This window comes from Danio rerio, chromosome 13 (genome assembly GCF_049306965.1).
Source record: "Danio rerio strain Tuebingen ecotype United States chromosome 13, GRCz12tu, whole genome shotgun sequence".
Classification (NCBI taxonomy): Eukaryota; Metazoa; Chordata; class Actinopteri; order Cypriniformes; family Danionidae; genus Danio; species Danio rerio.
This window is the reverse complement of record NC_133188.1, coordinates 9,546,618-9,566,338: the sequence shown is the minus strand read 5'-3', so window position 1 is coordinate 9,566,338 and position 19,721 is coordinate 9,546,618. Positions and strand designations below refer to the sequence as shown.

General features: G+C 38.0%; 3 protein-coding genes across 4 annotated transcripts in view; 2 read left to right on the top strand and 1 right to left on the bottom strand.

Annotated features, from left to right (window-relative positions):
• Positions 1–16: 16 nt before the first annotated feature.
• LOC141377126 (serine/threonine-protein kinase pim-2-like) lies at positions 17–3,318 on the bottom strand. Its single transcript, XM_073920673.1, has 7 exons — positions 2,874–3,318; positions 1,925–2,368; positions 1,472–1,566; positions 1,247–1,297; positions 751–1,126; positions 277–450; positions 17–190 (listed from the first exon to the last, which is right to left on the bottom strand). Exons 1-7 carry the CDS (start codon positions 3,157–3,159, stop codon positions 90–92), a joined length of 1,527 nt encoding a protein of 508 aa, XP_073776774.1. The 5' UTR covers positions 3,160–3,318; the 3' UTR covers positions 17–89.
• Positions 3,319–3,884: 566 nt separating this feature from the next.
• Positions 3,885–19,721, top strand: part of LOC110437868 (serine protease HTRA2, mitochondrial-like) — a 29,323-nt gene continuing 13,486 nt past the window's right edge. The window contains exon 1 of the mRNA XM_073920678.1: positions 3,885–3,932. The gene's annotated coding sequence lies outside the window, so the exon portion shown is untranslated. The remainder of the gene's footprint in view (positions 3,933–19,721) is intronic.
• Positions 5,717–19,712, top strand: LOC141377128 (serine protease HTRA2, mitochondrial-like). Of its 2 annotated transcripts, XM_073920680.1 has the most exons (5): positions 5,717–5,746; positions 6,203–6,409; positions 16,803–17,007; positions 18,703–18,798; positions 18,884–19,712. In XM_073920680.1, the coding sequence occupies exons 3-5, from the start codon at positions 16,931–16,933 to the stop codon at positions 19,047–19,049; spliced, it is 339 nt and encodes a 112-aa protein (XP_073776781.1). In that variant the 5' UTR covers positions 5,717–5,746; positions 6,203–6,409; positions 16,803–16,930; the 3' UTR covers positions 19,050–19,712. The 2 variants fall into 2 exon arrangements, with proteins under 2 accessions (XP_073776781.1, XP_073776780.1); XM_073920679.1 differs by lacking the exon at positions 5,717–5,746 and having other exon boundaries at positions 5,878–6,409.

The following is a 19,721-nucleotide window of genomic DNA, read 5'->3' as shown; positions in this document are numbered from 1 at the left end:
AAGCCACAACACAAGTGAGTTCAATAAAATATATCTTTATTACAGACATGTACAAAAATCAAATATACAAAACATTCTGCTAATGTGACTCAGAACTCCAGCATGGACCAGTCGTGGTAAGGCATCTCTTCTAGAGGAATTCTGCACTCTGGATTCTCATGCAGACAAGCCGTCATCATATCACAGCATTCTGTGAAGAAGAAATGGAGAGGTGAGGTTATTGTTATTATTATTATTAAGCTGTTTCACTTAATTGTTCTTTGATGAACATCTCACCTTGAGAGAGGGTAAATTTGGACCAGTCATGTTGAAGGTAGTACAGGTCATACGCTGATGGGAATTCTCCATGGAGCATTGTGAACAGAAGAACCCCAAGAGAATAGACCGTCGCTGGTTTGGCCCGGTAGCATCCTTTTTCATAAAACTCTGGCGGGATGTACGCTTCTGTGCCTGGAGGAGAGACGTTTAGTTTAGCATCATGTTGAATATATATACCAGATGGGCTTCAGCTGTGCTAATTAACCAGCTTTCAATACGTATATTAATAATGCTTATGCACATTCATAACTAGTGTTGTCAAAAGTATCAACTACCAATCGATACCGACACTCATCACAGTCATATTTGCTGAGCATGTGAACACCAATGGCCAATCAGTGGTGTTTAACAGCGCTCAAATTGACTTGTTAAATGTCAGAATCGATTGGTACCGAAGTCGATACTTTTGACCACACTATTCAAAACACCTACCAGAGAAGAGACTGTAGGCTGATTCCATCATGAAGTCTCCACACCCGAAGTCGATCAGCTTGACTTCCAGTGTGTCGGGGTTCACCAGCAGGTTTTGAAGCTTAATATCCCGGTGGAACACCCCGCGGTAACAGCACACGTTGGCCGCATAAACAGCTTGCCTCATGATGGTATGTGCTGTTTTCTCACTGAGGACTCCTCCGCTGACTTCAAGGAATGCCTCCAGGTCCATGCTTGGACTAGGCCGCTCCATCACCATGACATAATGGTTTTCAAAGACCTGCCAGTCCAGGAGCTTAATAATGTTTGCACACCTGGAGCCACCGCTGGCCATGTTTGCCAAGGTGATCTCTAGAGGAAGTGGCTGGTCACATGACTGAAAACAAAATAATAATGTTGGTTTTCAAACAAGGGTTTCTGACCACAGCCTGTGGTCTATAATAAATATAAGACTTTATAAACTGAACACAGCGAACAGAAAGTGTAGTCTACTCACAGAGCTGACATCTTGCATATTTGGGGTCTTCTGGACAAATTTAACTGCCACCTGTTTAAAGGAACAAGCGAACAATTAACATGTGCACGGAGATCATTTCATTCAGTCATAAATCCTGAACAGAGGATTCATTCGTCAGCAGAAATGTCCAAACAATGAAAGCTCTGATGATGTTCTTTAAACAGGGAACTTCATCAGAGGATTTGAGTCTACAAAAATGAATACCTGCAGACCATCCTGTATGCGAATCCCCTCATACACAGAGCCGAAACCTCCTTCACCAAGCTGCTTTCCGAGTTTGTAGCGGCAGCTGATGTCATCTGTTAAAAATGAAGAAAATGTCATTAAATTATAAACCAAATAAAAACACAAACAGTTGAAGTCAGAATTATTGTCAGATTTCAGAACATGATAGTTTTAATAACTCATTTCTAATAACTGATGTCTTTTATCTTTGTCGTGATGACAGTACATCATATTTACTGGATATTTTCAAGATACCAGTGTTCAGCTTAAAGTTCTGAGTACTTAAACTTTATTGCTCTGCATCATTTGGGAAATATTTAAAAAATATTAATAAAAAATCACAGGAGGGCGAATAATTTTGACTTCAACTGTATAATTTTACAAAGTTTGATGAGCCTAAACAAATGTTCTGAACTCCAGCAATAAACTTACTATTGTCCAAGCAGGTCCCATCATCTGCTGTAGACTTCACAGCAGAGTCCTCTTGTGAGACCTGATCCGGTAAAGGGTTCGAGTTTTCATCCAGGGCAGAGTCACAGATGTCATCTGTTATGAGCTGCTGGCTCACTGGAAGTTCATTGTCCTCATCGGATGGTGAACTTGAAGGACTATCAAGCTCTTGCTCCAGGCTGTCCTCACTGAGGGAGGATTCGTTGTCTGCTGGGAAGTGAAGCTCTGCAGAGTCGTTCTCAATGACCACTGCAGAGTCAAAGCTGTTCACTTCCGGTTTACAGTCAAAATCTTCGTCTTCTGGAGCATCAAGAGCTGGAGGTTGGAGAACTTCCAGCTCCAGGTTGCTCACAGCAGTGCAGAAGAATTTAGAGCTACTGATGGGCTCTGCGTGAAGTTCGTGGATCTCCTGCACACATAGCTGATCTAAAGAGAGGAAGGAACATCATTAATATGACTCTACAACTCTTTTTGACAAGATATTTGAACAGTTCATTTGCAGAAACATTACTCAATGTGTTTTTATTGATGATCTTCATGGGTTTTCTGCATTGAATTAGCAAACAAGTAAACTATATATCTAAAGGCAAAGCTCACTGAAATAAAAAATCCTAATACAAATAATTCTTATTTTTTCTGTTTTTTACACAAAACTACAAATTCTGAAGAAAATTCCTGAAATCAGCAGCCATTAACCTTCATTGTAGGAACACAAAATACTGTGGAAGTCAATGGCTGAAAGCACCTCAAACAGGTTTAAGGAGTAAATTATGACAGAATTGTCTTGTTTATGTGAACTGTGGCTTTAAGAAACTCTTTCTAAAATGTCTTCCAGTAATGTTCATTTCTGATCTTTAAACACTTATGTGATGTGTTTGGTGTGTTTAACAGTATGCTTTAGTAATTAAAAGTGCTCATAAATCTATTTTACCAACAACAGTAGCTCTTCTTCTGGAAAAACAGGCGAAGAAGATGGGAGACAATTTGAGTTTCCTCTTTTTCTGTCTCCCTGCCTGTTTTCCTGCAGCGACGGCCGGGTCATCGGTCATCAGATGACGGCGATTCTCTGTCGTGCTGCCGGTGGGTTCGAGTGGCTCACACGGTTGTTCGTTCGCACACTTAACACCAAACGCTTTCTTCAGACGGTTAATCAGTTTTGAAAATGCCATTTTATCACTGTACTGTTGAATCGCAGAAAGTACTGAACTACTAGACATCCAAAGAAGCTAATGAGAGTTTCTGCTACGTCAAAAGCTTTTTACTGTCACCGATGATGTCAGAGTTCCACAATTCCATTTGGTATTACGTAGAGACTTTTTAAAACACAACAAACTTCTAATGCAGGCCCGCGCTAGACTGACTGGCTCATTCGCCTTAATGTGCTCACACAGCCACCTGCTTATACACATTTTTTCCAATTATTAATTTATTTATTTTTGCACTTAGGCCTATGTATTTTTTTCTGTCATGCACAACTTTTTCTGCGTTTTGCTTTTTATTACAATTATTACCATGTTTATGGTGTGTGTGTGTGTGTGTGTGTGTGTGTGTGTGTGTGTGTGTGTGTTTGTGTGATTCATTTATTTTGAGTAGCACATTTCAGTTATTTTATATTTTCATTATCAATTATTTATCATTTTTAACAGTATTATTATTATAATTTATATTATATTTTATATATTATGATTATATAAACTCGTTATTCTTTTGAATTCTTTTTAAATGAATAATACTTCAAAATAATAAATTAAAAAGAAAAAATATGCAACAAAATGAAGTTATCCATGTATTACCTGAAACCGCCAGTAGGTGGTGGTAGGACACTGTCTTAAGTGAATAAGACATTTATTCAGCAACAAAGCAACTGTTGTATTTATGAATAGGTCAAGGATGAATCGACTCTCACAATTCATTTAAATCCACAGATTCATTCACAAAAAATAACCCACTCTAGCCTAAATAAGGACTGAACCGATGTGAACGCTAACAGGTAGGAATAATGATCAGATTCTTGTGGATTAAACATCTTTGTTGACATCAATTGCAGTAGATTTTATTAAGTTACAACAAAAGGTAGGAAATGGTTTTAATTGCGAACTGTATTTATTTTATTGTGTGAACATGCTACATGCTAACACCGTCACAGCATTCCAGTCAACTAATTTAGAGCTACTAACGTTAGTCAACAGTCCCCGCCTTCACTAAGTGAAAAATGCGAATTAAAAAGAAAAAATAACATAAATAAAATAAATAATTACAAATTAAACCAATGAATATTAAAGTCAGTGTAATTAGATCTAACGTTTATTACTGTATGTCACAGGCTAGTAGCGCTAATTAGCATTTGATGCTAATGCTAACATTGATGCAACTTAACTAATGTAAATATTAATGTTATATTAACGGTACTGTAACGTTAAACTAATTATTGTTTTACTTAAAAGCTTGATCAAACCTTTAACGTTAACATCAGTCAGATTAATTGCTATTTGAGTGATTCTGTTGAAATTAACTTACATTTGTTTCTGTCTAGTTAACTTTAGGAACTATACAGGGAGAGGAATTATTCAGTTTTATATTACAGAAACTCGATATTTCTTTTCTATATTTTTGTTAGGCCACAGTTTGAAATGCCATTCTGCAGGCTGAAATGGCATATTTGACACAATTAACCACGGCTTTACTACAAAAATACAGTCAGGTTTATTTTGTGTGGATAAATGTTAGTTTACTGTAATAAAACTATGTTTTTGTCTTATTGGCTAAATGGGCTCATGAAAGTGTTTCACATAGAAATGAATAAATAATAATAATAATAATAATTCCTTACATTTATATAGTATGTTTCCTGCACACTCAAAGTGCTTTACGCATTGGTGGTAACATGTTTCCCGAAAGCCATTTTAAAACGGAAACAATTTTGTTCTTTCCCATTTATAGATGATATTTGGTCAACAATACATTTTTACGCCCAAATCAGGTAGAAGAAATTTATTTCAAAATATTACACAGTTAATACTATCCCTGCAATATATTAAATAATAAATAATAATAATAATAAAATTACAAAAATGTTCTTTTTGTACTTGTAAATTTTCTGATGATTTTTGGAAACAGGTTTCAGGGTTGATTTTTGATTAATTTGGAGATATGCTGTAGAGAGAGGAATCATTAAAAGGCCAGAAGTGAAAATTCTGTCGTCATTTACTCCAAACATGCTTGCGTTCTTGTGATATTTTGTATTTTGAGAAGTCAGTGGTCCCTCACTGATTATAAAAAAACACACACATGCACACACACACACACACACACACACACACACACACACACACACACACACACACACACACACACATTTTGAGTCTCTATGCAGTTACATTGACTGTAATTTAAGTTATGAAAGCAAACAATATACTTTCTTTTGTTTTATATTAATTATGACGTATTTAAAGGAAGACTTTTTGGCAAATAGGCTCATTTTTCAAGTCACTCAGAGTTAAACTGTTGAGTTTGATCATTTTAATCCGTTCAGCTGATCTCTGGGTCTAACAAATAGTCCAAAATCCTTGATTATTACTCCAGAATGAGAGTATAGCAAAGATTATAGAATACACATGACGTGTCACTCGTATACTTTTGAATGGGAAAAGTGAAACAGTCATTATGGCGAATAAAGCCCCGCCTTCTAGTACAGGAGCCAATCAGCGATTGATATATGGCAAATAAAGCCCACCTTTTAGTACATGAACCAATCAGCAATCAGTATAGAATGACAATTCTCCAGGGGAGGGGCTTGGACTAGATGTGAGTTTCTGCAGATATTGTGTGATATGGACATTTATAAATGAAACTAAAGGGACAGTTACTGTAGGAGACATTTTTTGTGTTGTAGTGATTCATGTTGTCAACTAGGTGTCACTAGCTGGTGCCTGTGTAAGCGAGGAAGAGCGTCAGGTATGGGAAAGCACACGGTTTTTGACCGTGCTACAGAGTAACTTGTTTGCTAGCCAGAAAACAGCAGTGTTTAGATATGTGCTGTGTATACATGGAGTGAATGTTATATTGACATGATAAAGAAGAAAGAAGAAACAAAGATTGAGGCTTTGTTTAATTCACCTGCACAAATAAAGACATTCTGCTTAAAAACAACTTTAGCATGCATGGACTCTGATTGCACACGTGAAATACGTGCTCACCCCCATTTCTGGCGATAACAGCAATGGAAGGCTGTTATATTAAGTCAAAAACCTCTGCTTCCAGTGATCTTTGCTGTGGATCTCGCTTGCTGATCCTGTTGGAGTGGCGTTGGACTTCGTTGCTGTTCCTGTTGGAGTTGCTGTGGATCTCGTTTGCTGTTCCTGATAGAGTTGCATTGGACTTCGTTTGCTGTTTCTGTTCTAATTGCGTTGGACTTCGTTCGTTCCTGTTGGATTCGCATTGGATGGTGATTCAACACAGGATTTAAAGGTACATTGTTGCAACAATAACTGAACTTAATGGCCATTTATTATGTGTGCACACAAAACAAGCGTAAATCCAATGCATTGGTTGCCAAAGGGTTGGACAATTTTTTGTACTGTATGGTTGTTCTGAAATTGTGGTAATATGGAGGAACAGTGTTTAAATGAGGAAGAATCTGCTGGGTCAAAACAACAGCTTTATGATGATAGTGAGCCTGAAAGGCAAAAAAGGCCAGTTAAACTTACCGCAAAGGCCTTATTGGAAAAACTGCAATCATTGCAAGCAATTAGGAAAGCAAAGTTGAACAAAGCAGACAAAATAATAGAAACTATTAAAAGGTTGATGCAAAATAACAGAGAATATGAAAATGAAGTACAAAGTGTATTTGAAAATTTCAAAAGGTTATGTTTGGAGGCTGAAGAAGCACATGAATCTTTGTTGACTTTGTTGCCTGATAATGAAATCGAGAAACATGATATATGGTACAAGGCAAAAATGATTTCAAAAAATTAGTTTATTGAACATGTCAATTTATGGTTGTCCACATCTGACACATGTCAGGAAATAACTGAAGGGGTTACTGATGCAAATATTAATGATGAGGTCGTCCCAGAAGACAGTGTTTCAAATGTTTCAAAGGGTGCCACTAACTATAGTAAGCACAGTTCCAGTAGTAGTTCTTCTACTGCATCAGCTCGTGTACAGGCCGAAGCAGAGAGAGCTGCACTTATGGCCCGTGCCGCTGCATTGAAATCTAAACATGCAATTGAAACAAAGCAAGAGGAATTGAGAAAACAGAAGGAACAACTTGAATTGGATGCTGAAATAGCAGCATCTACTGCAAAACTTGCTGTTTTGAGTACTGTTGGCAGCCAAAGCAAATGCTCACATACTGGTAGTTCTCATTCAAAAGGAAAGGAAGTTACAAAGAGTCAAACGTCAAGGGATGTGATTGGAAATGGAATTTTTGATTCAACAAGAAGAAAAATATTAAATCCACAAGCTACTGAATATGTACCAACAAGTCAACTATCAGTGGCCACAGTTGGAGCTAAAAACAGCAGTCCATCACAACCAACTGGCACTACCTCTAACTTCCCATCACAATCAGTTCGTGCTACTTCTAACTTCCCATCACAATCAACAACAATGCAGCACATAGGAGGATTGAACACTTATGGCACCAGCACTCATCAACATCAGGACTCAAGTCAGTTTGTACAACATTCCAGTGGCAGTATGGCAACACAAGCTATAAACCCTCTTCCATCTTACGATGAACCTCTTTTTGAGATTTTGAAAAAGCAGGAGGAGCTCACTGCATATCTTGTACATCAAGCTCAACCTCACACACTTCTAAATAGAGAGATTCCAGTCTTCAATGGTGATCCACTTCATTATGTATCCTTTTTGAGAGCATTTGAACATGGTGTTGAGGAAAGAACTCGCAATAAAAGAGACTGTTTGTATTTTTTAGAACAATTTACCACAGGTCAACCTAAAGAACTGGTTCGAAGTTGTCAACATCTTGATCCTGAAATAGGTTATCCATTGGCTAAGAATCTTCTGAAGGAGCAATTTGGTAATGATTTTAAAATTGCTGCTGCATATATGGATAAAGCTTTAGGCTGGCCCTTGTTAAAGGCTGAAGACGCACAAGGGTTATATGCATATTCCTTGTTTTTGCGCTCATGTTGTAAGCTTCTTAATGACATCTCTTTTATGCAAGAGCTCAACATGCCAAGTAATATGAGAACCGTTGTAATGAAGTTACCTTTCAAGTTGAGAGAACGTTGGCGAGAAAAGGCCTGTGAGATAATGGATCTGATCCAAGCCAGACCCAATTTCTCACATCTTGTTGAATTCATCGAACGACATGCAAAGATCGTTTCTGATCCTGTGTTTGGATGTATTCAAGACAAACAACAAGTTGCAAGCAAAGCTGGTAAGGTATTCAAGGGAAACAGTTTTGCTACAAATGTTGTTGCCTCAGTTCCAGTTAAAAACTTGCAGCAAGGAACTCGTTTTGTGAGCAAGATTGATGAAAGCAAGACTTGCTTGTTATGTCAAGGCAATCATGTTTTGGAAAGGTGTCATGCTTTAAAGAAGTCACAACGAGAAAAGATTGACTTTTTGAAAGGAAAAGGAATTTGTTTCAGTTGTTTGAAATCTAGACATTTAAGCAAAGAATGTGACAATCGTCTTGTCTGTGAAGTCTGCAAGCAAATGCATCCTACAGTTTTGCACATATATCGCAAATTAACAGCTGGAATTTCACAGGCAAAGGACACTGAAAAGAGGAGCAGCATAGTCTCTACCCAAACTTGTGGCCATACAGGGGCCGGGAACGAAAAGTGCTTGCTTTCAATTACTCCAGTACAAGTAAAATCAGTTAAAAGTCAGAAAGTAATTCAGACTTATACCTTTCTGGACCCTGGGAGCTCAGCCTCATTTTGTTCAGAACAGCTCATGAATGAGCTTAACATTGGAGGAAAAAGAATTAACATCTATCTTCGTACTATGGGGCAAGAACAGCCTGTGTCTTGTAATGTCATAACTGGTTTAGAGGTATGCGGTATTAACAGTAATAAGTTCTTCTCTCTTCCTGAAGTGTACACACAGAAGAAACTGCCTGTCAATTCGGACAATATTGTAATGCAGGAGGACATTTCCAAATGGCCATATCTGGACAGAGTAACAATTCCTCACATTGAAGCCAATATAGGTTTACTGATTGGAGCTAATGCATCTCAAGTAATGCAACCTTGGGAAATATTAAACAGCTATGGCGATGGGCCATATGCCATTAGAACCCTACTGAAGTGGGTTGTTAATGGACTTTCAGAAGCAAGCAGTAACTGTGAGGATGAAACTGGTACACCCTCTGTTACTGTTAACAGGATTTCTATCAGGAGGCTTGAAGAATTGCTCCAAAATCAGTATAATCACGACTTCAATGAAATTGTTGTCGAGAAAGAGGAGATGTCAAGGGAGGATTTGCAATTTATGGAAATGATGAAGAACTCTGTCAAAATGCAGGATGATCATTATAGCCTGAGGCTACCATTTCGTAGTGATGATGTTGTACTTCCAAACAACTTAAGTGTTGCCAAACAAAGGTGTAATGGTTTGAGAAAAAGGCTTGAAAGGAATCAACTGTTGCATGAGGAGTATACTCATTTTCTGTCTGATGTTCTGGAGAAAGGATATGCTGAAAAGGTGCCAGAGCATCAATTAGATCGTGATGATGGAAAGGTTTGGTATATTCCTCATCATGGAGTATTACATGCAAAGAAAGGAACATTGAGGGTGGTGTTTGATTGTGGGGCAACGTTTAGAGATACTTCACTCAACAAACAATTGTTGCAAGGTCCCAATCTCACAAATTCACTTTTAGGAGTATTGTTACAATTCAGACAGGAAACCATAGCACTAATGGCTGACATTCAAGCTGTGTTTCATCAGGTCAAGGTAGCAGAAGATGATGTGGATTTTCTTCGGTTTTTATGGTGGTCTGATGGAAACTTGAAGCAGGAAGTCACTACATATAGAATGATAGTCCATCTGTTTGGAGCCGCGTCTTCTCCAAGTTGTGCATGTTATGCATCAAGACGAATGGCAGAGGACAATCAAGCACTTTTTCCATCAGAAGTGATCAACACTGTCTTTGATTGTTTCTATGTAGATGACTGCTTGAAAAGCATCTTCTCAGAGGAGGCTGCTATTGCCATGGTGCAGGATCTTGTTGCTCTTTGTCAAAAGGGCGGATTTTGTTTGACGAAATGGACTAGTAATAGCCGTAAGGTACTACAATCAGTTCCAGAAGAGTACAGAAGTAAGGACATCCAGTACTTGGATTTAGACCGGGACAAGTTGCCTGTAGAACGAACTTTGGGGCTCCAGTGGTGTGCAGAAGCTGACACGTTTCAATTTAAACTGCAGTTGAAACCCCATCAGTGCACAAGAAGAGGAATTCTGTCTTCTGTTAGTTCAGTTTATGATCCTATGGGATTTCTTGCTCCTCTTATGTTGCCCGCCAAGTTGCTTCTACAGGAGATGTGTAGACAGAATCTGGGCTGGGATGAAGAAATACCTCCAGCTCTCAGAAAACTGGACTTGTTGGATTTCTAATTTGGATGAAGTGTCAGAGTTTCAAGTAGGCCGATGCTTAAAACCTACAGATTTCGGTGAAATCATGCATGCCTGTTTGCATCATTTTTCAGATGCCTCTGAAAAGGGATATGGTATGGTTACTTATCTTAGGATGATTAACAGTGATGATAAAGTGCATGTAACATTTCTACTTGCTAAGTCCAAAGTGGCTCCCCTTAAAACTCTAACCATTCCTCGCTTGGAGTTAACAGCAGCTGTTCTCTCTGTTAAAGTGGACCAGATGTTGAGAAGGGAATTAAGACTTCAATTGGAGAACTCAGTTTTTTGGACTGACAGTCAAACTGTGCTCAAGTACATCAAAAATGAAGACAAACGCTTCCAAACCTTTGTTGCAAATAGGGTCTCTTACATTAGAGATAGGACATTGCTTCAGCAATGGATATATGTTGCCAACAAGGAAATCCGGCAGATGATGCTTCACGTGGAATGCATATCAAGGCATTTATGCACAGTAAGAGATGGATTGCAGGTCCTAGCTTTCTTTGGAGAACAGAAGAGCATCAGTTACACCCCAAAGAGCAAATTGTCGATATGCACGAAGATGATGATCCAGAGATCAAGAAAGATCTTAGAGTGAATGCTGTTATCATGCAAGATATCCAGAATGCCAGTAACTGTCTTATCACACATTTTTCAGACTGGAAAAAACTGAAAGTGGCAGTTGCTTGGATGCTCAAGGTAAAAAAGCTACTGAAACTGATATGTCTCAAAAGAAAGGAATTACTGTTACTGGAAAGGAATTGCAATGCTTCGAAATCAGACATAGATTTACAAATGAAGTCATTCAAGGCAACTTTGGGGGTACAATTTTTGTCGTTGGAAGACCTCTTTGAGGCTGAAATAGCCATTGTTTGCTTCAGTCAGCAGCAAGAGTTTCGAGATGAGATTCAACAGCTGAAGCATGGTTCTTGTGGGCTCAAAAAGAAGAGCAGCATATACAGATTGGACCCTGTATTGGATGACGAACTCATCAGAGTAGGAGGAAGACTCAGAAAGGCAGCCATGCCTATCGAAGCCAAACATCCCATCATTTTGTCCAAAAATCACCATGTGTCAAATCTTCTACTTCGTCACATTCATGACCAATTGGGTCATTGTGGTAGGAATCATATGTTGTCCAAACTCAAACAAACATATTGGATTATAAACGCTAATGCTGCTGCAAGAAAAGTCATTTCCAAATGTATTGTATGTAGACGTTACAAAGGAAAGACGGGCGAACAAAAGATGTCTGACCTACCTCTTGAACGAATTACACCTAATCTTCCACCTTTTACAAATACTGGTGTGGATTACTTCGGTCCTAACGAAGTTAGAATAGGACGTAGTACAGTAAAACGATACGGAGTGATTTTTACTTGTATGGCAAGTAGAGCGGTGCACTTGGAAGTAGCCTATTCTTTGGACACAGATGGATGTATAAATGCTCTACGAAGATTTATTTCTCGTAGAGGTCAAGTAGTACACATCAGGTCAGATAATGGAACAAACTTCATTGGTGCCAACAGAGAATTAAAAGAGGCCATTTCTGCATGGAACGACAAGCAAATTGAAAAGGAGTAACTTCAAGTAGGGGTTCAGTGGAGCTTCAATCCACCGGCTGGATCCCATTATGGAGGTGCATGGGAGCGCATTATTCGGATGGTGAGAAACATTCTTTGCTCTGTACTTCGCCAACAAACACTGGATGACGAATCCTTTCATACCATTCTGTGTGAAGTAGAATCAATCCTAAATGATCGTCCCATTACCAAGGTATCCAGTGATTCCAATGACCTTGAAGCTCTTACTCCAAATCATCTGCTTCTCATGAAAGGCAAGCCTGCTTTACCACCAGGTCTTTTTGAAAGAACAGATCTCTATGTGAAAAGAAGATGGAAACAAGTGCAGTACCTAGCTGATCTTTTCTGGAATAGATGGATACGGGAGTATCTTCCTCTACTCCAAAAACGTCAAAAATGGACAAAAGAACGTCAAAGTTTTAGTACAGGGGACATTGTACTTTTACTGGATCCTACTGCGCCTCGTGGTTCATGGCCACTTGGTCGAGTATTAGAAACCTTTTCAGATAATAAGGGCCTGGTACGAACTGTAAAAGTTAAAACCAAGAGTAGTATTTTAGAACGACCTGTAAGAAAGCTTTGTCTGTTTCTGGAGGTAAATGACTAATGTGGACTGTTACAGTCTGTGTCATGTGGTGCTTCAATATTTGTTATGGCTCCTTTACGTAATATTTGTAATTGTTATGTTAATTACCATAATCAATTAAGGGGCCGGTGTGTAGGAGCCATTTTTTGTGTTGTAGTGATTCATGTTGTCAACTAGGTGTCACTAGCTGAAAACTATAACTAAGGTGCCTGTGTAAGCGAGGAAGAGCGTCAGGTATGGGAAAGCACACGGTTTTTGACCGTGCTACAGAGTAACTTGTTTGCTAGCCAGAAAACAGCAGTGTTTAGATATGTGCTGTGTATACATGGAGTGAATGTTATATTGACATGATAAAGAAGAAAGGAGAAGCAAAGATTGAGGCTTTGTTTAATTCACCTGCACAAATAAAGACATTCTGCTTAAAAACAACTTTAGCATGCATGGACTGGCGATAACAGCAATGGAAGGCTGTTATAGTTACTGTTCAATTTTATTGGTTATTCATAGTATGTATTGTAATCGTAATCTTGGCAAGCAGTTTTGAAGAATTTGATTTACCCATTCAAACAGAATGCCCATGTATACTTCCCGAGAGGCGTATAGGTATAGTTACTAGCCATGTCAAGCTGGAACATAGCAGCTATTCATTTCCATCAGTCTTGGTGCATACTTTAACTCTTTGGAATTTTTTGAGCGAGATGCTAATGGTCTAATCTGATTCAAGGATCTATGCTAAGCTAAGCTAAAAGTTCTTCTGTCAGACTCAGTTTGTCTGAATGGATTTAAAGAGCCCCTATTATACATTAAAAAGGGTCATTTTTTTTTTGGGGGGGGGGGGGGGGTGGGGGGTGCGAGGTCTCCAACAACAGGCTGATGTACATTCAAGGTCAAAGAACACTTTCATTGTCTTAGAATATGCATTTATTTTTACCAAATTATGGCAGCGACTCTCATATGATTATTTAGCAAATAATAAGTCTCCTGTAATTTCAGACCCATCTCCCGCCACCCTCCCGTTTTGTTATTTATCCCGGAAACTGATGATGGCCATAGCAACGACAAGTGCCAGAGGATTGTGCATTTAAATGCAAACGCATTTAAATCCGTAAACGAAGCGGCATGCGTCGCATTTTCATCATGGCGTTAGACGTGATATGAGAATATAAAGAGTTAACCAGATGCACTACAAGCGGTTACAAGTAGCAAAAACAATTAATTAACAGTTGGTAACAGTTTTGAATTTATTTCAAAACTGACGTTTCCGCGCTTGACCGATTGCAGCATTCTGTTTAGTTAAAGAAAGAAAGACAATTTAAACATAATAATAATAGTTATATGTGATTTTTTTGCTCAGATGAAATACCGTTGTCTGAGCAATATAGTTTTTACAGAGAGGGAGGCACCTTTATTAAGGCTAAACATTATTAAATACCCACGAGGCACTTGACTTTATATCACATTTGCATTATTTATTAAAAATGTTTCCTTCCTGTTAAAAATAAATATATTTCTAATCTGATATGTAATGGGGAGAAAAAAGTAGCACAAGTTCAGCAGATGGTGGATTCGAACCGGGTTGATGATCAATCGCGTCAAAAGATGTTGCTGTGCACATTACGAGATACGCCACTCAGGCTGTGATGCTGCATAGCTCTTTAGACCCACACGGAATCTGCGCGCACAGAATTCCACAGATTTTTCTGCAGATTTTTAGCCTATCATTAATTCTGTTTATTTACTTGAGTAAATGTGTAAATCTGAATTTATTCAGTTTTTATTCAGTAATTTATTACTTTTTATTTAATATATTAAGGTGTAAGTTATGATACTCCGCTGGATGCTCCCAAAATAATTCCGCAGAAATCCGCAGATTTTTACCAAAATTCTCAGCAAAAATAGTAAAAAACATCCGCAGATTCCGTCTGGCCCTGCTCTTTACTCATGTTGTCTCTGTCAATCAAGCATCGATGGGCGTAAAGCGTGAATAGCTTATTCCAACTAGGTGCGCTATTTGCAGTTAGCCTAAAAAGACACCCCGAAATTGTCTTTTTCTTCTCCCCCCTCGCAGGGGCCCCAAGTGCGCACGGGCCACTGGGCCTGTGCCTATAAGGCCCATTGGTTAATCCAGCCCTGGGCGGAGCTTTAGTTCCATTTTCTGGTCACGCCGGCACAGCTAAAGACTCGTTATCAAGACGATTCATTTGAAGCACTGCAAGTTGACTCTTTTATAAATGAATCAACAGTTTTAAACACTGCACGCTTGCAGATTTAAGTCTTAGCTGAATAATTCACTTCTCTTAGAGCTGTGTTACACAATACATGGAAGGTCATTCTCAAAAACCCATAATAGAGGCTCTTAAAAAAAAAAAAAAGAAGAATAAACTGAACTGTCTAACTCGAGGGAATGTAACATGAGCATATTTGCAAGTAGTTGTGTGGTTTACCCTAAAAGGAAACTTCTGTCATCATTTCTGATGAGTTTTTTTTTGACTCTGTTGAACATAAAAGAAGATATTTTTAATAATGCTGAAAACCTGAACATTGACTTTTATAATAGTTATTTTTCCTGCAATAGAAGTCGATAGCTAGAGGTTTTCAGCATTATTGAAAATGTCTTCTTTTGTGTTTAACAGAAGAAAGAAACTCATAACGATTTCAAATATGCAGAGGGTGAATAAATGATGGAATCATTTTTATTTTTACTATTAATTTCACTGTTAATTTAAGTTATTGAGTTTAATTTAAAAGCCTCACAAAAATACTTTATTCATTCATTCGTTTATTTTTGGCTCAGTCCATTTATTAATCTGGGGTCACCACAGTGGAATGAACCGCCAACTTATCCAGCATATGTTTTTGCACAGCGGATGCCCTCCCCGCTGCAACCCATCTCTGGGAAACATACATACATACTCATTCACACTCATACATGTAGACAATTTAGCCTACTCAATTCACCTGTACCGCATGTCTTTGGACTGTGGGGGAAACCATAGCACTCGAAGAAAACCCACGCGAACGCAGGGAGAACATGCAAACTCCACACAGAAATGCCAACTGACCCAGCCGAGGCTCGAACCAGTGACCTTCTTGCTGTGTGGTGACAGCACTACCTACTGCGTCGCCAAATTACTTTATTATTTGATATAAAACTATAATTTTTTTATTTATTAAAATAATTTCCAATTATTAAAAAGCCTTTTCAGTGTCAGTTTTCAGCCAAATGCATCTAGAATTTTCCGTTTCAATCAACAAGCTTCATTTCGGTGCTTCCCTAATCTTGCTATAAGAGGGTCTTTTTGCATTGCACAACTCAAAAACAAGGCGGCAAAACATCTAATTATTATAAACATTTTAAATTATAAACATTTAATTACTATAAAAATAGAACCAAACCCTTTTCCCCAAATGTCATTATTATTAACAAAATTATTGTTAATAGACATTTATAAAATACTTATTTAACGTGTTGAAGCAACTCAATTCTTAAGTTTATTGGGGGCAACTTGACTGTTTTATGTTCAACTCACTTACATTTATAAAAACAATCAAGTTAACCTAATTCTTTACTTTTTTATCATTTCTATTGTTAAAACATTCTCACATTTCGCAGGGTTGTAAAACCCAACAATGTTTTAACACTACACATATATTTACAATATTTTTTGTTAATTCGGTTTAATTTCTGAATGTTAAGTAATCGTAAGTGGTAGTTGTAGTTGTTGTTGTTGGTATTAATAATGCTGTTGTCATTTTCACTGACATTATTACTATCATTATTATTATTGTACTATCTATCTATTATATGTTTTATTTAAATCTTTATTATTCTTGCTTCATTTTTTTGAATTGTTGTATATTTTTATGTTCTCTTGTGTATATACTTTGTTTGACTTGTTCACCCAGTTACCTTTACATGCGCGCGCACAACAGGATTGTTTTTTTCAGCAGGGTGTTTTATGTTGTTTTTATCTATAGAGACTTTTTGGATCACTTGTTTCTATTTTAAGATGACCAGATGGTTTTAGTTTCGGTTGTGTTTGGGAATTGTGACTAATATTACACTCTTTCTTTTCAGACACCCCTTTTCTGGCCGTGAGGGACCCATCTCGAATGGCTCTGGCTTTATAATAAGTAGTGATGACCTGATAGTGACAAATGCCCATGTGGTCGCCAACAAGCGTGGTGTTCGTGTCAAACTGACTAATGGTGAGACTTACAACGCCACAGTCCAGGATGTGGACCAGGCTGCAGACATCGCCACCATCAAAATCAATGTTAAGGTACAGATGGAGCTTTGAGGTTGTACTTTTAACATGTGTAATCTTTTGGGGATATTTAATTTTTTAATTAGGGCTGCACCGATCCTAATACTTGGATTGGATATTGGTTCGATACTGCATATTTTTGCTGCAAATCCCATCTTGCAGGTGCTCTATATTCTGTGTTATTTATAAGCAAAGAAAAGCCAAAAAGTTAGCCTTTTATAAGACAGTAGAAAATTGGCTTGTAGGCCTACTGTATCCCAAATGTTTTGAAGCCATTCTATAGTTTAATGTGAAGTACAGATCAATATTCACATGGTTAAATTCATGTTCAGTTCTGCGCTTCCCTCCGCTGCGCCTGTCAATCATTCTCCGTTTATTTACAATTCAAACTGCGTGTCACGTTCATGACAACATGAAAAACTTTCTCCAACACTATTTGTCCCTGTTAATTTAAATAAATATTAATTTATTATATTACATTATATTAATTTATTATAATATAATATATATTATATTGGTTCATTTCGACCTGAAACGACGAGTTCATTTCTGTTTCTAAATCATGTAGCTGTTAGATCAGCAGATCGCATTCGCAACACTGGAACTGAGTGGGTTATTACCTGCTCTTCACACACAAAGTAGGCCTACCTGAAATTTAAAACTAGAAAAGGCTCAATAATACATTGGACAGATCCTTAACACACTGATTTCTTCCCTTTTTACTGCTGTTTTGGATTGGAAGTGTCCGCAGATAACGGAGGACTGCGTGCTGTCTCAGTGATGCATCAAGCACTTCATTCACACACCGGCTGATGTGACGTGTGCCACTCTGTAAAATTATCACAAGTGCGGTAGGAGTATTTATAGCCGCAGACATGCAACTTTATTCAGAGGTAGAAAATTCTGGTTTAAGGTATTTAGGGCGTACTTGCACTATGCTATCCGAACCGTACCCAGGCCCGTTTCCCGGTTATTGGGTCTTTTTTTTCAGACTCTTGGTTTGGAGAATCGGGATCGAAAAGGCGTTACATTGGAGTGATGATGTTGACTTTGACCCCCAGGTGCCAAACACTTTTATTACAATTTTACAGGAGAGCAAAATTCATACATTATGGAATCTGCAGATTTTTGTTATATACCACTAGATTTGGCTCTTAGAAATTCAAGTGCTGGAATACCTGGAAAATTGGCTTGTTCTGTTGAAAAGTGCTTAATTTATCAAGGAGAATTTGTATGCAATTTTCACGGCCGAAAAATAAAAAGTTTTTCGAATTTTTGTGACAATTTAATGCAAAAATACCCGCACAAAATACCGTGATTCCGAAGCAGTGATTTAAATGATATGAAAAGTGGCCAATCACAGTCGACCTTGTTTAGTTTTACCTGAAATGTAAGAGCGGGACAAAGGCCTTTCTGTGTTGCAGTGACAAAAAAAACCAACTTAAAAACAAATGTTTTATGGGAATAATGCTTTTCGGATGTTTTTACTATGTTATTAGCAAAAGTAATTAAACCGCAGACATTGAAGTGTTTTTGGTTGAAGCGAATGTAATATTGATTGTTTTGCTGATCTGTCTATTAAACTATCTATCAATCTATCTATGAATCTATCTATCTATCTTATCTATTTATCAATCAATCCTTAAACCGTAAACTTTGCACTGAAGTGAGTCGTTTATTATCTTTAAATTCTCTTTTTCCCCTCCTCAGTATAATCGAAGAGCTAAGGATGCGAGACCCGTCCTTCCCTGATGTTTTTCATGGAGTTCTCATCCACCGTGTGATTGTAGGATCTCCAGCCAACAGGTGTGCTGCTCTCTGAACATGATGTTATCAGCTGTTGAGTAAGGCATCCTTTTGATGATGTCATTTCCTGTTTTCTGTTTTGCAGAGCCGGAATGAAGCCAGGAGATGTTATTATTGAGATCAATGGGGTAAAGGTGAACACGTCGGAGGAGATATATAATGCTGTGAGGACCAGCGAAAGCTTAAATGTGGTGGTCCGCCGGGGGGCCGACCTGCTTATGCTGCACATGACCCCAGAGTCCACAGAGTGACATCAAGTCAAGTATTTAGTAAGATTAAGAAATGGTGAGTAATGAGAAGCTGCCATAGTTGGAGATGTTGTAAGAAAGGAATCATCTAAAGAGTTGAACAGTTTTAGCAAACGCTGGACATTCGTGTAGTAAACGTGTTTCTGGAAGCGTATGAAATAATGTGGATGATTCAGACTTCTGTACACTGGATAAACCTCAGTGTGTCTGCGCAAACTACACTATCAGTATTGATTTGAAGGAATATCACTGAATATTTTGTTTAGGATTGTCATGATGGCAACAAACACTCAACGACCTTAATAAAACTGGGTGCTCTTATTGTGAAAATGCTGATGTTTTGTATTGAGTCTCACATTCTCATGTTACGACGTTTGTATTTTAATACATTTTTCTGAACAGCTCTGATTTCACAATAAACCATTGGAATATTTATGGATGATTTGCTTATGTCGCAGTGACTGATATGTTTAGGTTTTGGGTCAGCGCTGTACAGCATTCTGAAAAAGTGTATTTCTAAAAGTGCGCCGTAATGACGCCAGTGTCAACTGCAGTGTGTGTTGGAAAGGACTGGATGCTGTTCAAACCTCATGCCAAATTTTTGTCACCCCAAACAAAACCATTTTAAATCCACACAATCTGACAACACTGGGGCTAGATCACAATATAAGCCAC

Excerpts from the sequence above, each read along its gene's own strand:
- LOC141377126 (XM_073920673.1), bottom strand. The coding sequence starts at position 3,159 with ATGTCTAGTAGTTCAGTACTTTCTGCGATTCAACAGTACAGTGATAAA. Across the intron at positions 1,567-1,924 it reads TGGGACCTGCTTGGACAATA|ATGACATCAGCTGCCGCTAC; the intron begins GTAAGTTTATTG and ends CATTTTTAACAG. Across the intron at positions 1,298-1,471 it reads GCATACAGGATGGTCTGCAG|GTGGCAGTTAAATTTGTCCA; the intron begins GTATTCATTTTT and ends TCCTTTAAACAG.
- LOC141377128 (XM_073920680.1), top strand. The coding sequence starts at position 16,931 with ATGGTGAGACTTACAACGCCACAGTCCAGGATGTGGACCAGGCTGCAG. Across the intron at positions 17,008-18,702 it reads CCATCAAAATCAATGTTAAG|TATAATCGAAGAGCTAAGGA; the intron begins GTACAGATGGAG and ends TCCCCTCCTCAG. Across the intron at positions 18,799-18,883 it reads GTAGGATCTCCAGCCAACAG|AGCCGGAATGAAGCCAGGAG; the intron begins GTGTGCTGCTCT and ends TCTGTTTTGCAG.